This window comes from Thermothielavioides terrestris, chromosome 5 (genome assembly GCF_000226115.1).
Source record: "Thermothielavioides terrestris NRRL 8126 chromosome 5, complete sequence".
NCBI classification, from domain to species: Eukaryota; Fungi; Ascomycota; class Sordariomycetes; order Sordariales; family Chaetomiaceae; genus Thermothielavioides; species Thermothielavioides terrestris.
In genome coordinates this window covers 3,368,159-3,384,712 of record NC_016461.1, presented here as the reverse complement: position 1 = coordinate 3,384,712, position 16,554 = coordinate 3,368,159, and the positions used below count along the sequence as shown (strand labels likewise).

Here is a 16,554-nt window from a genome sequence, read left to right as displayed (position 1 = left end):
CGCCAGTCGTGATCGCTGAACTCCAATCTCTTCGCGTAACTATTCGTGAAACGCCAAAAACAACTCCGCCGACAGCGAGAACCGCAAACCCCGAGGCTAGCAAAGTATTCTAACGCCAGATGCTGAACGGTGTGGTATCGTTCGTACCCCGCCCTTTCCCAAACGCCGAAACCAACACCCACCCCAACTGGAACTCACTCACTCATCCATGTCATGTTTACACCACCCCTACCCATCTCACCACTGTTTACTCTTACTCTCGGCCTCCAACTCCACCGGCTCGCCGTACAGTCTGACGCGATAAAAACACGTATGGTCCTCCGAGCCATAGTTGGTGACGGCGCGCACCATGACCAGGTCGGTGGCGGCGCCGAGCTGGTCGAGCAGCTCGTCGGCGAGCTTGTGCACGAAGACGCCGCCGTCCTGGGGGCGGTGCTCGTACGTGAACTGGCCGATCTTGGCCAGGCCCTGGGCGAGCAGCGGGTGGCCGACGGCGTCGGGGAACCGCGCGGCCATCCAGTCGAGCACGCGCTCGCGGCGGGCGTGCTCGTCGAAGACGGCCCAGACCTCGACGTCGCGCGGCATGGCGCCCGGGTCCGCCGTCGCGCCCGGGTCGATGTGCTCCAGCACGACGTACTGCGGCACCACGAAGGCCCGCAGCCGCACCGCCAGCGTCGCCGGGTGGCTGCGCGTGCCCGCGCACCAGCAGTGGCCCGGGTCGGACCACGGCGTGAGCGCGTGCAGCGGCTCGCCGAGGAACTGCGGCTGCCGGGGAAGGCTCTTGAGCCACTCCTTGGAGCCGATCCGGGGCGCGGTGAGTCTGAAGGCGGGAGAGCTGAGGGCGATGTCGGCTTGCGCGCCGTTGCCCGGGCTGAAGTGGTTGACGCGCCTGCGGAGGGCGGCGTCGATGCTGGCGGTGCTCGTTTTGGACGCTGTGTCGAGGTAGCGGCGGGCGACCTCTTTGTCGACAATTTCTTTAATGAGCTTTTTGATGTCGGCTTCGCTCATGCCCCCCGCCAGGGCTGTTGTTTTGACCTCGTGGACAAGCCCGTAAAGCTCGTGGCGGAGGCTGTCCATCGTGGTGGACATGTCGTTCTTGTTTTTCTCCAGCTGCTCGGTCAGCTCACGGATGAACTCCCTTCGCGAGACCACGGTCTCGTCGCCACCTTTAGTCCCCTTGGGTGCGTCTTTGCCGAGCGTCTGGCGGAGCATCTCGGCAACTTTCCGCTCATTCTTTTGGAGCCAATTTTCCCAAGACTTGGGCGCCGAGTTGTCCACAATACGCGACACATCATCCGCTGAGAGCGGCTTGGCGAGCAAACCGGCATCCTTGAGGCGCTGCTGTATCGCTTTCCAGTGCTGCTCGGAAATGCGAGATTTGCCATCCAGGGACAGGATGCTATCATCCTTCTGGATTCGCTCCTTCAGAGCGTTCCAGAACTCGTCCGCAATGAGGATCTTTCCACTTTTGTCTTTCCGCACTGAGACAACCTTTGGGATGACTGATTTGAGATTGTCCACCACCGCCTCCGTTGTCGTCGTTCGTTGTTGAAGGTACGCTTTGAGATCGTCATACTGCTTCTGCGAGAGAACGCCAATCGGGTGCTGTAGGAACGGTGAAGGGAAGAACTGCCCAACGTTGCTTGTCCAATCCTTCCACCCGTACCAATTCAGCGTCAGAACTGGCGCCTCAAACAGATCTGGCCGGGCGCGGAAGTGGACAAGCCTTATGGCGTGAAGCATGACAGAGACGCCCATCATGAGCTTGAGAACCGACCAGGGGTTCAATGTCTGCCAGATGCGACCCCAGTGCCACCGGTAGGCGTCACTTCTATCCGCCGGTTGGGTTTGGAGGAGCTTATCTCCCAAGTTCGAGTCTATAAGCTCAGTAAGAGGGGTCGTTTGGAGCTCAGTAAGAGGGGTCGTTTGGAGCTCAGTAAGAGGGGTCGTTCGGGGCGGCTGGTCCTCATCAACAGACTTCGGTGGCTCCGTAACGGCCAATGACTGTTGGGTGTTTCCTGGCTGGTGATCGCGACGTGACGGGAGGTCCCGCCGACGGCTCGGGGTCGTGCCGCCGGGACGTCTCGGAGGGCGTTTGAGCACACTTGGGGGAGAGGCCGGCTCTGGTGGTGCGACAGTGGCGGCTTTTGTCTTCGCTGCCGGTGCTGGAGCGGGCCGTGAGGGTGCTGCGGGTGCGGGAGGCAAAGTTGGGCGCGAACTCTTCGGCGGCGGAGGCCTTGGAGTATTGATATCGGCTTCAACAAAGAGATTCCCTTCCTCAATGAAGCTGCGCGCGGACGGGGGCCGATACACGCTCATGTCCCCTGGCACTATGTGGGCGCTGGCTGGGGTCATGACAATCTCGGGCGGAACTAAAGGCGCCGCTGGATGCGGAAGCGGCGGCGGCATCGCTGTCCTCGCCGACTCTTGCCACGCCGCTTGGTCGATGCGACGTTGCTCCTCGTACCTTTGACGTTCCTGCTCGGCCCTTTCCCGTGCGGCGGCCTGATCATCAGCCAGCTTCTGGTTCCTCTGCTTGCGAGCCTCCGCGGAGCGCTCTCGTCTCAACCGCGCGTCCCTCTCCTTCCGTTCTTGCTCGGCACGGGCTTCAGCCTCTGCGTCTTCGCGAGCTCTCTTGCGAGCTGTTTTCTGGGGCGATTTCTGGGGAGTTGCTCGTTTGGTCCTGGGTTGAACGCCGTCCTCATACTCGCTTCCCTCCCCATCACTCGTCTCCTCTGTGCTTTCGCTTTGCGCCTCGGATTCCGCCACCTCTTCTGGCTCATGGTCGGCCTCGATGGTGGGCCGAATTGCGGGAGGCGCCGGAGAACCAGACACATCCCTCGAGGCAGCCCTTGCGGCCCTCGCGTGACGGCGCGCTTCAGCGGCCAAGTTGTCCTTTTTGACCTTGGAAAAGATCTCGGCCGCCGCTTTGGTGATGTTCCCGCCGCCGCCAACAGTGGAGCGGTCGGGCAGCTGAGTCATGGGCGAGCCATAGGACGTGCTGTATTTGGCGGGGACATCCGTCCTAACTGGCACACCCCGCGCGGGAGTAAGTCGCCCATTAACGGAATCGCGCGTGGGAGTGGAGGCCCTGGCAAGCGGTGCGGGCGAAGGGCTTGTGGTCCCACGGACCCGACGCCTCGGAGGCATGACTGGTATTGCGCCAGCTGAATGCGAAGAGTCGGCGGTAGGCTCCTGCGAATGCGCGGGGAGCGACTGCGAGCTGGTGATATTGTCAGCCATGGTTGCCGATTGCGGGCGGCTCAGTAGTGTGTCTTGCGGATGAGAGTGAGCAGATGGGTGAGTCGCAAAAAGTTCAGAACAAAAAAGGAACTGCAGCATGAGGAAAAATGGGTTTTGTGGCACAATATAACCAAACGAGGGACAATAAGAAGTGCAATTGGCCGCGAAAGCGAATAAAACTTGGACTTGCCTTCGGTGAGAGCGTGGCCGGTGTGAGAGTTTACCACCTGCTGAGGTTCCCACTTCCAACCACAACAGCAGTTGATGAGGACACAACACAGACGACACGCCACTTCACTGGCGATGCGCGCGAAACGGCTTCAATGAAGAGTGAGTGCAATGAAACTCGAATAGAACCCGAAAACCAAAACGGGCTCGGCGATGGCGATTACGTCTGGAACGCTATTCGACCGTGGTGTTGCTGCTCATCGTGAGGGGGACCGGGAGGGGGAAACAGAAAGGTCGACAGGACGGTCAGGCCGCGAGGGGGCGCGGTGCGCCTAAAATGACGACGCGCCGAGTTGCAGGATGGCTTCGCCCTCAAAGTATGCATCGCAAGCAGGAAATAAAGGTCTTGTTTGGTTGCTGAAAACGGCGCCGTCTTTGAACTCTTGGCCGTGGCGCTTCTTTCATGGCTGCGCAGCGCAACCCAGCTCTTTGTCTCGATCTGGCGTTGGAATGCACCCTGGCGTGCAGCGTGAGCTCGGCGTGTTTTTTGAGATCCCTGGGCCGCTGGCTTGCAGAGCGCAGAACGCCCGGCGGAGTGTGGCCCGTGCGGCTCCCTCTGGCTTGGCGCTTCCAGACAGCTGGCAGTGATGACTCAGCCCCTGTCTGGTGGAGCCAGGCTCCTCCTGTTCGCCAACAAGCTGCCAAGTGAGCGATCGCCAACTCACTGCACGACGCAAGAACTCGCCCCTGACGCAACTTACTGTTGCTTACCCGGCAGACCCGACCCAGCACACGCTTGATGCTTTGCCGGTTGAGCATGCCATGGAGTTTTCCTAGAAAAACTCTGATCATGTCTAGGGCACTTCCCTCAGCAAAATAGACCTGTTCATAAGTGTTCTCGACTCCGTCCCGAATTCTAGAGCACGTTTTCTCATGTGACACGATGTGATCATTACCGAATCTTCAGCTTGTATATACACCAAATTCGCAAAGCAAACCGGCCGGTTTGAGCTTGTCATTCTTGTCGTACCATCGTTACGGAGGCCATCCATTGCAGTCTCAGTTGCGGTTCCGCTGTCCACCTCTTCTCCGATCTCCATGGCGAGAGCGTCTCGACACCCTGCGCATATCGGGCTGAAAGTCGAAGTCATTCGCCACGTCCTCGCCGCCTCCAGGGGCCGCCCCATCGCGGTATCGACCGAGAAGTCATGGGACAGGTCTGTCGAACAACTTCTCAACTCGGTCACCGACCGCCGCCCCCCCGAGAAATGCCCCGGCGCTACCGCCGAGCCAGACGGACCCCGCCAGAACCCCTACCACGGGCGCGGCAGTCGGAAGGTCGAACCAGACCAGGGGCTGGGAGTTGTGCACCAGACCGCGAATGGTCAATGGATACAACTCCTCGGGGAAAATGAGGGGGTCTATGATCAGCATGGGCCGGTAGGCGGGAATGATGAGATGGAATCGTGCCCTTTTCACGCTTCTCTGTAGGTGTTGTCTGAGGAAGAGCATCCAGATGACAATCGCGTCTAGGTTCTCCGACATGCCCCAGAAAATTGGCCGGCAGCGGGTTGCGCTTTACGGTGTCAAAGAACTCTCCGTGCCGGTCGGTGTCAGGGTGGTAGAGGAAAAAGATGTCGCGAGTGCTGCCTGACGGCGTCGAGGCCATTTGTTCCCTGATTGTCATGTCGACCTGTCTCGCGAACTTGCGTGGTGCTTCCAAACCGGTCTGGGCCTCGAGTTCGCCATGAATGACGGGAGTTTGCCGATCTCCAGTTTAGCTTCGTCGCCGTGAAGAACTTTCACCCAGTAAGCGACAGTATTGGCTGCCATCAGGAATGTTTGGCTCGAGGACGTTGCGCTGCTTGACGTAGGTCGACAGGCCCCTGAGGAAAGCCTTCATATCAGGGACGACACCCCTCATGGCCTGCCCATTGACCTTCGTTTCTGCACGGTGAACCTGCGCGTTCCGGAATGTGTTGTAGCCGTCGACAATGTTTTTCACCCCATTTGTGGCGATTTCGAAGGACTTGAAAAGGATGGGAATTATCGTGTCGCCCCAGGAATCAGAGGTGGATTTTGCCGCTTCCGCCCTTTTTCTTTGGCTGCTTGCCCTCGGCGCTGAAGACTGGCACGCTAGAGCCCGAGCCCATAATCATAGTGCTGCCGCCTGAAATGATGGCTAACCTTCGCAAAGAGAAAGGGAAGCAACGGCAACCGGCAAGGCCGTTTTGAGAAGGAGCGTGACGAGGTCGACGGCCGCGCGCCGGCAGCACCGACAACAACCTGGAAGGTTGCCGCTTGGGTCGGGGGACGGAGAGTGTCCAGGGGCCGGCACGCCTCCACTCTCTCCCAAGCACACCGTCCACCGTCACTGGCGGGGAAAGCTGAAAGTCACTTGGCATGTGTCTCTTTCTGAGATATAAAGGGTTCGGCATCACGCAACGAGGCATTCTTCAGGAAGAGAGCGAGCTGTTGGGGACAGCAGCCACCGCTGGTCCACCATCCCACCTACCCTCGATACCAAGAATGGCCTGGCAGCCTCGGATACACATTGTATTCCGACCCGCTTTCAATTCGCTTTCTGTCTCGACGTTGTTTTGTGCCCGTGACCGAACGCCGTTTAAACACTATGGTTTGTACGAGTCCCATACAGCCTTGACCGCGCCTCGAGGATGCGTGACAATGTCCCGTGTCACAGAGTACGAAAACGGGGTCCACAGACACATCTGCACCTTCAATGCGCGCTTCCTGCATCGCCCACCGTTGACGAACCGGCCATGGGGAAAGAAGGAGTCGATATTGTTTTGACTTGCTTTCCGGAAGTACGCAGCGAGGGAATGGAACAAGGTCACCAACCACGAGTGGCGCGTTCATGTCCCACTCAGCAGCTGAGCAGCCCAGAGCCGCCTCCAATAACTGCTGTGTAACAATCCGAAGTGAACTGTACAGTACAGACAGTACACTAATCCGCACGGTACCTCAGTTAGGCCTTGTCCGTCAACGCCAGACAATCCGGAGCCAAAGAAAGCTCACCACCTGCGTCCTGCGGAGAGTCACTGATACCTAGCCAACTCCGGCAGATAGGTGGCGCTGGTCGCCTATGTCGGGAGGTATGTGCAACGAGACGCAGCCCGGCAGACTGTAGTACGCTTGTCGGGTCGGTGAGAACGGGAGCTAGGTCCATCCTTTGCTCAACTCCAATTGCTGGTGTTAAGTAACGCGGCACAGCCCGAGGACTGGAAACTTGCTTTTGCTTGTGGTACTGTACCTGGACACTTTTCTCGTTGCGAGGCTCTCCTTGACCGTCCTTCCGCTCATCTTCTCATCCATGACTCCGTTGGCAGGAACTGGATCAAGCAGATAGTCTAGTGCCATACCGTTCCCTCGCGGAGCGCAGAGAGCTCACACACGTGTTCGCTCAAGTCAGGATGGAAGCGTACACTACTCACCGAACCGCCTCAGGGGCCTCATCCCATGTTGTTTGGAGTTTTGGCCAGGTACAGGGCAGGCAAGGATGCGCGGTGCGGGTCCCTGATTGGAGCCACAAATCAGGGACGGGACGGCAGCCCCACGTTTCAATGGCGAGCTGCGGCTAGCGAGATTCGACCTGCGACACCACGCCGATGGAGTCGCCCATTTCAGGATTTGTCCCTTTGCAACAAACACCAGCAGTCTGTCATATCACCCTCGTTTCCTCCCCTCCAACACTCCCCGTTGCCGGTTAAAACTCACGATTTCAAGCCGACACACAAGACGGCAAGAAGAAACATCATGGCTGTCGGAACGGTCCTGGTCACTGGGTAAGACCTCCCCTGCCCCTCTCCCGGCCCAGCGATTCGATACCCCGCCAACCACCTCCACAAGCCCAACCATGGGATCTGACCGGGATCCAGTGGCACTGGCTACATTGGGTCTTTCACAACCCTCGCGCTGCTTGAGAACGGGTACGATGTCGTGATCGTCGACAGCCTCTACAACTCGTCCCAGGTCGCCGTCGACCGCATCGAGCTCATCTGCGGCAAGCGCCCCGTCTTCTATCAAGTCGACATCACGGACGAAGCTGCGCTCGACGCCGTCTTTGCCAAGCACCCTGAGATCGACAGCGTCATTCACTTCGCAGCCCTCAAGGCCGTCGGCGAGTCGGGCGAGATTCCGCTCGAGTACTACCGCGTCAATGTCGGCGGCAGCATCTCGCTCCTGCGCTGCATGGAGAGGCACAACGTCAGCAATATTGTCTTCTCCTCGTCAGCCACCGTCTACGGCGACGCCACCCGCGTTCCGAACATGATCCCCATCCCCGAGCACTGCCCCATCGGCCCCACGAACACGTATGGCCGGACGAAGGTCATGATTGAGACGGTCATCACCGACCACATCGAGGCGCAGCGGCGCAACAACCAGAAGGCTGGGAAGCCGTACGATCATTGGAATGGTGCTCTGCTCCGCTACTTCAACCCGTGCGGCGCACACCCCAGCGGTATCATGGGCGAGGACCCGCAAGGAGTGCCGTACAATCTCCTCCCTCTGCTCGGGAAGGTGGCGACCGGGGAGCGGGAGAAGCTGCAGGTCTTCGGTGACGGTAGGCGCGCCCGGTGGGAAACGAGGAGCTGAAGAGCATAGAAGAAGGCTGACGGTGGCACAGACTACCCCTCGAGAGACGGCACCGCCATCCGCGACTACATCCACGTCCTCGACCTGGCGAGCGGCCACCTTGCTGCCCTCAACTATCTCCGCGAACACAAGCCCGGCGTCAAGGCATGGAACCTTGGGTCCGGCCGCGGCAGTACCGTCTTTGAGATGATCAAGGCCTTCAGCAAGGTCGTCGGCCGCGACCTGCCCTACCAGGTCGTCGAGCGGAGACTCGGCGATGTCCTGGACCTGACAGCAAACCCCGCCCTGGCCAACAAGGAGCTGAAGTGGAAGACGCAGCTCACTCTGGAGGATGCCTGCGCCGACCTGTGGCGCTGGGTCAAGAACAACCCCAAGGGTTACCGGCAAGAGCCGCCGGCCGAGCTTCTGGAAGCTCTCAAGGCCAAGAAGGCATAGACGAGACCTCTTCTTCCCCCACCGCTGAAGTCGACCCCATTGCGATACCAAGACACTTAGAAATTTTGGTGGCTCGATAGATGAAAAAAAAAAAGTCTTTTCCTTCCGCTGAGAGCATCATTCTTTAGGGGCTGCACGTTAGAGCTACTCACTAATTAACAATTCAGAAAACGATAACAAGCCACTTCCTAGACCCTGAGCAGCAGCTTCCCAGTCGTCTTCCTGCCCTCCAAATCGGCATGTGCATGACCGACATCCTGGAGCCGGTACACTTTGTGCACGTCGATGCTGACCTTGCCAGACTGAATCAGCTCAAACAGCTCCTGGACGTACGCATCCCGCGCCTCCTGGTCGGCAATGTAGGTGCTCATACTCGGGCTCATCAGCTTCAGGTTCTTCTCGCGCAGTTTGGACAGAGGAACGGGCGACACCGACCCGGACTGCTATCAACCCACCCGTCAGCGCGTCATCTTCAACTGCACCCAACCCACAAGCCCACCCAGACAGGGCAATGGAATGATGAACTCACCGCGGCCCCAAAGACGACCACTGTGCCGTCCTTGGCCGCCATCTTCAGATCGTCCTCAAACGTCTCATCGCCGACCCCGTTAAAAATCACATCCACCCCCTTCCCGCCCGTGATCTCCCGCACCCGCGCCACCACGTCCTCCCGCCGCCGATCCACAACCCACTGCGCCCCATGCTTCCTCGCCACGGCCGCCTTGTGCGTTCTTCCCACCCCACCACCACCACCACTACCCACACCATCCCCCTCCTGCTCCACCACCGTACCAATCACCCTTGCCCCGTGCATCGCCAGCACTGCCGCCAGCAGCGACCCCGTGCCGCCCGCCGCGCTGTGCACCAGCGCCCAGGGCCTCGGGCCGAACGCCCGGTTGAATGCGCCCGGGTCCGTGGTGCCGCGCGGCAGCGGCGGGCCCGGCGACGGCAGGCCCGCCGCGGCGCGCACGAACGCCAGCGCCGTCAGGCCCTGCAGCAACGACGCCGCCGCCGTCTCCAGGCTGATGTCATCCGGCACCGGGTAGGCCTGCTAGGCCGGCACCGCCGTGTACTCGGCGCTGCAGGGCAGGTCGCCGATGTAGACGACGCGCTGGCCGATCTGGAGGTCGTGCGGGTTGTCGGGCGTCGTGATGTAGTTGTTGATCATGGTGGGGTGCATGGCCGCGATCGTGCCGGCTGCTTCTCTGCCGGGGATGAAGGGGCGCGGGGTGGGGAAGGCGCCGGTGCGCATGTGGCTGTTTGTTTTGTTAGGCGGGGAGGGGGGGGGTTGGGTTGGGAGAGCAGGGAGGAAGGTTGAGTGGGAGTGGGAAGAGAGAGAGAGGCTGGGCTTACATGTCGACGTAGTTCACGCCGACGAACTCGTTGCGGACGAGAACCTCGCCGGGCTTGAGCTTCGGCACCGGCAGGTCGGTTTTGTACTGTAGGACCTCAATGCCGCCCGTCTTCTCGACGAGGATGCCGGACATGGTCTCGGGAATCTTGGGAAAGGTCTGCATGGTGGCGGTGTTTGCAAGCAGCAAGTAAGGATGACTGAGATATGGGATACTCCGAGTTGCCGCTGTTGAGACACGATCGAGTGTGGCAGTTTGGCTGGCAAAAAATTAGAAATGGGAGCAGGACGCTATATAATGTAGATGGCAAAATGGGCTGGGGGCGCCGGTTTGTCTGCATTGGTCCATCAGTTTGTCAGCATCGAGGAAGGCACGATATCTTCACGGACAGGAGCGGCCTGATGGCCAGTTGCTCCGGATGGATGGATGCGGTTGCGTATTACGTGAATCGCTACCATCAACGTGCGAGGCGCCTGCCATTCGCTGCTTGCCGGTATTGGGGGAGGGAAGTGATGGCCGCATCCTCCGCCCCCCAACGCAGCTCACTGAGCCGCTACATTCTCGTGTGAACTTCTCACGCTTTCCGCAGGGAAACCGATGCCATGGATGTCAAGACACCTCGGACAGCGCGAAGGGCCAAGGATGTCTTGTGCACTGGCAACAGTTCGAGTAGCAAGTCTCAAATGTGAGGAATACGGCTGGGCGCCATCCTTCGGAAGGAAAAAAAATGCCATTATCCATCCCTGCTTGAAGCTAGACATTGAGTTATCTTAGGGTTGCTGGCAGTGTCTCAAGTCACGACCCGCAGCAAGCCATCCCATGCCAACTCTCGGCTTTCAATATCCAAGCTCACCCCTAACCAGCGGCTCACCGCCGAGATGCACCACGGTGCTTGTCACCATCTCTCTCCGGACAAACCCGCTCACTTCTTGCGATATGTCGTCAGTGCTGCTGTGACAATGTCTGCGATGGCCAGGATCTTCTCTTCTTCAAACTTCCGGGCGACGAGCTGCACGCCTACGGGGGCACCATGGTAGAGTTCTGGATCGTCTAGAGGAGGCATGTGTTAGAGTAAAGAACGCTAGAAGGATGGTTGGAAGCATACAGGATTCCCAGTTCAACTTGTCCACCGGGTTCAGCGGCTGGTAAGAGCTGTCGAAGGCGTCGAGGGACTTGTCCGCCTTCGTGACGGGAATAACAGCCGCGCTGTAATTCAACAGGTTGATGGCCTCGGTATAGTCTGTTGAGCGTAGCAAGTCAGCAGCGGCTCCCTCGGCAACCTGAGCATGCCCGTCCAAGCACATACGAACGTGATGGTACTGCCCCGGAATTACCGCAGCATGCGGGGCCACCGGCATGATCACGGCGTCCACGATCTGGCCATCGTCCGCTGCGGTCGAGTTCCAGTAGTCCGAGTAGGCTGCCTCGTACTCGAGGCCCTCTAACGTGAGCTTCTGGTACTCTAACAGAGGCAGCGGCGCTCTTGGCTGGAAGTCTCCCGCGATTTCCGGAACGAGAGGCTCGCCTGACAGGGCAAGGTGGCTTTGGACGTCATCTGCACCGTCGGCCATGAGGAATGCAAACTGCACGGATATGCGTCGTCAGCAGGAACTCGGACGCTCTTGTGCATGGCGACGCATCCTGGCCCAAACTTACATGGATTCTCCTGGCGGTCGCATGGAGAGGCGGCTCCCAGTCGACAACCTGGATAGTAGCCGTTAGTGCTGGCATAGGTCAGGGAGCAGTGGCTGTATTCACCTTATGTCCTGCATGTCTTACAGCGTCGACAACTTCACGGAGGCCTCTCAAAATGGGAGGGTGCGGGCCCACGGTTCGGTCAGTCCTAGCACGATTTTGTCAGATCTTCACTCCCTTTGCCACCCCAAATCGGAAGTCTGGAATGGGTTCAACATACCAGAAAACACCCAGCTTTAGCGGCCGCTCCGAGGGCTTTGCCTTGCCATCGCTGCCGGCACGGGCACGGTACTCGTCAAAAGTCGTCTGGCGGAAAGGAATCGGGACCACAGCCGGGTCTCGCTCCCACGGACGGGTGGAGAGCACCGACCGCAACGCCAGCACCAGCCCCCCGAGCGAGGTGCTCAAGAAGCCGACGGTCGAGCGGTACGTGTTCTGGCCCGGGTTGGTGTTGGCCGCGTCGCGGTACGAGAGGCGCTCAGGGGTCGGCTTGAGCGAGAAGATGCCGTTGAAGGCGGCCGGGATGCGGACGGAGCCGCCGATGTCAGTGCCCAGGCCCAGCGTGCTGCCCCGGAGGGCCATCAGCGCGCCCTCGCCGCCGGACGAGCCGCCGCACGACAGGTTCTGGTTGTGCGGGTTCATCGTCTGGCCGATGATGTTGTTCTTCGTCTCGCCGAAGAGCAGCGTCTGTGGCAGGCTGGTCTTGCAGAAGAGCACGGCGCCGAGGGAGAGCAGCTCGGTGGTGATCTGGCTCTCGACCTGGTGCGCCTGGCTCGGGTCCTTGATGCCCAGGTTACTGCCGATCCAGCCAACGTAGCCCATGGTCGTGTCGACTCCCTTGACGTGGAACTGGTCCTTCAAACTGACGGGGAGTCCGTGAAGGGGACCCATGGTTTCACCCTTGTCCGCGTAGTAGGCGTCCAGCTCCCTCGCCCGGGCGAGTGCCTGGTCGAAGAAGATCTCATGCAGACAATTGTTCTGTGACATTATTAGCAAGTAGTGAGCTAGCAAGCATCGTCTTCAAGGGTGTTTTAGCGAAGTCGTTCCCGAGACGCACGATTTGGTGGGCAACAGCGGCGGTCTTGCAGAAAGCCGTGGTGACCTGCAAAGCGCTGAGCTTCTTGGCCTTGATGTCCTTGACGATCTCCACGCTGTCCTTCGTGACGATGGCGACATCCTCAGCACTGAGGAATTTCTGAATGAAGGGCCCGGTAAGGTCACGCTGATTCGCGGCTTCGGCCAGTTGCGCCGGCGTCAGTCGCCATTCCGGCGGGATCTTCTCAAGCGTGCTCGCCCGCTTCGCAGCCGCGCGAACCTCCCAAGGAGTGGCTTGCAGTCTCATTTTCAGCAACGATCGTAAGTGAGCGATGGAGGAGGACTAGCTAACCTCAATGCCACGAGAGGCTCGCCCCTGGCACTACTGCTAATTAGTACTAGATAAGTCCGCACAGTCTAGGACACTAGCCCCCGCTTTCGCAAAAACACTTCCGTCAACAGTTACCGTTGATGTTCCGAATATTCCTCCGCTTACTCCGATCTGTCTTGATAACATAGCTCACTCTGATTCGTACCTGGTGGGGGTTATCTGTCTTTGCAACCTCCCCGGCTGATAATGTCTCCCTGTTGAGGTCACGTTTCCTTCAGACACGCAGCACTTGATGAATGGCTCAGACCAATGAATGCTAAATTGCCGCCAGTGATCAGTGACAAGATAAGGGGCTGGTTTCAGGCCCCTGTGCGCTTGCCAGCAAGCCAGGGGTCCGAAATGTGAGTACCCGGCTTCGAGAATCTCCAGACTTGCCGCTTCAGGAGAGGGTCGAGGCTATTTCTCGGCGCTGTTCTCCAGCTGGAGTGGTCCCTTGGAAAGAGCACAACCAAGCTAGACCAGCTCACTGGGGTTAGTGATAGAGCAGAGCTCGTCACGGAAGGGAGTGGTAGCCAGGTAGAGTGTACACCACGGCGTCTTTCAAGACAAGCAAGAGGCTCTCCCAACTTCAGACTGCTTCGTCCGCTAGCGCTTCGAAGCGTCACTCTGGGATGGGCCAAGCGATACGTGCTGGAGCCACTGCGCAAGGATCGAGCAACTGAAGCCATTGCGATCTGAAAACTCAAGAGCAATGCGTTCAATCGTGGTGTTGATCTATATATTGGAAGGAAAACTCTGTATGGGAGAGAGGGCGCCTTATTGGGCTACAGTTTGGCTCAAAGATATCCCGGGCTGGTAATAGGCTACCTTAATCTCGGCGTTCTGGTCCAATGTGCTGGGCGGGGCCGCACCAAACCTCCGGTTCTGACAAGATGGACCGTCTGGACAGCTCTGTTTCTTCACTATGTGTAGCAGCTACACCGAACGCTTGACATTAGTTTTAATGGACTACTGGGTCAGCTTCTGAACCGCCGCAGAGGTGTGGGGATTGGAGGCAGCATCGAGCTTCTTCGACTCGTCAATGACGTCCCTCATGCGCAGTCCGCCCGCTAAACCCAAGACACGGCCTTGGCAACGAACGCGGTGGCTTTTGCCAAGGCGGCGCCGGCTTTGGTCGGCAACTGGAGTCGGGTAACTTCTGCCACAGCCTCATGCGGGGCAGTCGAAGTACAGCCTCTCGCTGCCCAGTGCCGGACAAGACAACAAGATTCGGCAGGCGATCAGTCCACGAACAGAGAAGACGGAACAGGGACGATGCCTGGGACGCCTAGATTCGGAGCCCGCGGGCCAAGGTTTAAAAAGAAAAGACCAGCGGAAGAGACGTGAGATAAACCTTCCACCTCCACGGTTGGGAGGCCGTGGCTGATGAGGCAAGTCGGCACGGGCAACGCGCAGTCAACATAAGTGTTGAGCTTTGTAGCTTGCATTACACTAAGTCGAGGTTCACGAGCGGGGTTCCATCGAGAATTCGAGGACACCTTCGCCGTCCATCAGCCCGAGACGTAGGCCGGGCCGAGGACACGATAGCAGTCATGAGTGGCACCAATATGCACCCGGAGAATGAACGGACCATGACCGCCTTGAAGCACGGCGATGTCACGGCCTGCCAGGATGTCATCCCCACGTATGAACCTGCTGGGCTGCCCCTCGAGATCCGCTTGCGCACCAAAGCCAAAGTCGGCCATGAGACGCGCCAGATGTCCCGACCTGCATCATGACAACTGGCGTTCTTCCACCATCCCGTGCAGCTCTAGGAGCCAGTCGCGATAGAGGTCGAAGTAGCTGGCTGAGCCCGGGCCGTATGAACTCGCCGTCAACCTTGTCAACACGCCCAACAGTGATCCCGGGCAGAGGAACAACAGGATGCTCAAATACGGTCTCTTCAACGCGGCTTCCCGAGCCCAGTCTTGCCAGCTGGCCTCTTGAGGCGTCGCCCAGTTCTGGGCCTCTGCTCCGGTGCCGAAAAATACGCAGCCTATTACTTGGATGCGCGACGCCGTGCATTGGGTGCCCAGGACGGAGTTCGTCGGCGGAGGACGGAATGGCTAAGGACCGTTGACAGAGGCTGAGAATGTCAGGCCCGTGTTCCTGGAGCAGTACCTTGCCGTTAGCAAAAAGCACCCTGTTGATCCCTGAGATCCACCGACGACTGGCGATATTCATCTGACGCCGGATAGATATCGCCCAACAGCGTGTATAGCCAGCGATTATCTTCTCGGGTGCGGTGGTCGGTTACGGCACCATCCACTCAAACAACTGGTTGCCCTCTCTAACAGGTCTTCGCGAGAAAAAAAAATGAAAAAAAAAAGAAAAAAAAGGAAAAAAAAAAAAAAAAAAAAGGGGGGGGGGGGGGGGAGGGGGCGGGGGGGAGGGCAATGCCTCCTCCCTTAGCTTGTAAGTAATATCATTTTTCCATGCCGTTGATCCGTCGTATCATCGAACTTGCTTCGATCATAATAGCGATTCAGACGGTATCCTCGCCGTGCATGTTGGCAGCCATTCGAATGTTTAAAAGAAGCTTTAGTTGTTAGGACCACAGCAGAGCTGTAGCCGAGCAGGGGCAGGAACATGACATCGATTGCCGAGGACATGGGCCTCGATTGTCTGCCTAGCACTTTCGGTTGGACGCCGCAAGCCCACGGATCGGGACTTGGGCGGATTTTGGAGCGGAGGCGCGAACGAACGTGTCAACTCAGGGCGGGCTGAAAACGATGGGTGGGATGTGGGTTGTTTTTCCTAAGGTGTGGTGGCCCAGCCGGGCGTAGCTAAATACCTGGTGCCCCACCAATATGCTCCTTCCTTCCAGTGGTCCATCCTTCCTTCTACAGGGCCACCCAACTTACGTCCGTTAGGTGGTTGGTGTGTTAGTTAAGGGTTAGGTCACCCGCGGAATGTCATCCGAAGCCGGCCCGTGCCGACCTAAGCGGCAGGATAACAGCCTCAAACGAAGGCCAATTGGTTCTGCCTTGGGCTGATTGACCAAACATGGAACGCAGCATTTCGAAGCCTGGCAGTGCAACCTTGCAACCGGAAGTTCGCGCCAAGGCACACTGAACTCTCGACGGAACCCATGAAAAAGCCAGACAGAATAAGCCTTTCCCATTCCTTCAGGCCGGCCCCGTCTCGCATTCGCATACGCATGCAGCCGTCTGCCGTCAATGAGCTGGCGTGGAGGCGAATGCGAGGAAGCCGGATGCTTGCGGATTGAATGAATGAGCGCTGAGGCTGTGTCCTGGGACAAGCGCTTGGATCATCAAAGCACAGAGGCGCCACCGCGGGGCCGCATGGAGACACGGCGGCTTGACGAGCGCGAGGCTGATGCAATTCTTCTCTTCCCTTTCAGCTCTTGCGTCTTTCCTTTCTTGTCGCTGCCTCCCATTCTTCTCGAGTTTAGTTGTCCTTTCAAGTCCGCATTTGCGTTGCACTTGTCAGCCCGACTCCAGCGTGTGGACATCCATTGAAGCTAAACAACCTGAAGCTCCAGTGCTCGCCAGAGTCCCGCCCCACAGGTCCACGCACGACAGCGCCACGCAAATCGCTGCAGCGCACCCGGACGTTTCCCTTCCATTTCGAAGTCGGGCCCTGAAGAGAAACGGGCTGTTGGCGGCCGCGCGTCTCACT

At 58.7% G+C, this 16,554-nt stretch overlaps 5 protein-coding genes across 5 annotated transcripts; 1 reads left to right on the top strand and 4 right to left on the bottom strand.

Annotated features, from left to right (window-relative positions):
- Position 1: 1 nt before the first annotated feature.
- Positions 2–3,565, bottom strand: THITE_2122418 (uncharacterized protein). Its single transcript, XM_003657007.1, has 2 exons — positions 3,434–3,565; positions 2–3,223 (listed from the first exon to the last, which is right to left on the bottom strand). The coding sequence occupies exon 2, from the start codon at positions 1,756–1,758 to the stop codon at positions 238–240; it is 1,521 nt and encodes a 506-aa protein (XP_003657055.1). The 5' UTR covers positions 1,759–3,223; positions 3,434–3,565; the 3' UTR covers positions 2–237.
- A 1,052-nt stretch (positions 3,566–4,617) lies between these two features.
- Positions 4,618–5,966, bottom strand: THITE_2132160 (uncharacterized protein; the record flags this gene model as incomplete). Its single annotated transcript, XM_003657006.1, has 4 exons — positions 4,618–4,896; positions 4,994–5,181; positions 5,230–5,547; positions 5,927–5,966. The coding sequence occupies 4 exons, from the start codon at positions 5,964–5,966 to the stop codon at positions 4,618–4,620; spliced, it is 825 nt and encodes a 274-aa protein (XP_003657054.1).
- Positions 5,967–6,990: 1,024 nt separating this feature from the next.
- On the top strand, positions 6,991–8,703 carry THITE_2122416 (uncharacterized protein). Its single transcript, XM_003657005.1, has 3 exons — positions 6,991–7,214; positions 7,308–7,993; positions 8,057–8,703. Exons 1-3 carry the CDS (start codon positions 7,186–7,188, stop codon positions 8,458–8,460), a joined length of 1,119 nt encoding a protein of 372 aa, XP_003657053.1. The 5' UTR covers positions 6,991–7,185; the 3' UTR covers positions 8,461–8,703.
- On the bottom strand, positions 8,649–9,977 carry THITE_2147483 (uncharacterized protein; the record flags this gene model as incomplete). Its single annotated transcript, XM_003657004.1, has 5 exons — positions 8,649–8,900; positions 8,990–9,191; positions 9,240–9,475; positions 9,524–9,716; positions 9,814–9,977. 5 exons carry the CDS (start codon positions 9,975–9,977, stop codon positions 8,649–8,651), a joined length of 1,047 nt encoding a protein of 348 aa, XP_003657052.1.
- Positions 9,978–10,734: 757 nt separating this feature from the next.
- On the bottom strand, positions 10,735–12,849 carry THITE_2055435 (uncharacterized protein; the record flags this gene model as incomplete). Its single annotated transcript, XM_003657003.1, has 7 exons — positions 10,735–10,862; positions 10,918–11,052; positions 11,119–11,395; positions 11,469–11,516; positions 11,571–11,655; positions 11,728–12,485; positions 12,565–12,849. The coding sequence occupies 7 exons, from the start codon at positions 12,847–12,849 to the stop codon at positions 10,735–10,737; spliced, it is 1,716 nt and encodes a 571-aa protein (XP_003657051.1).
- Between the last annotated feature and the right edge of the window lie 3,705 nt (positions 12,850–16,554).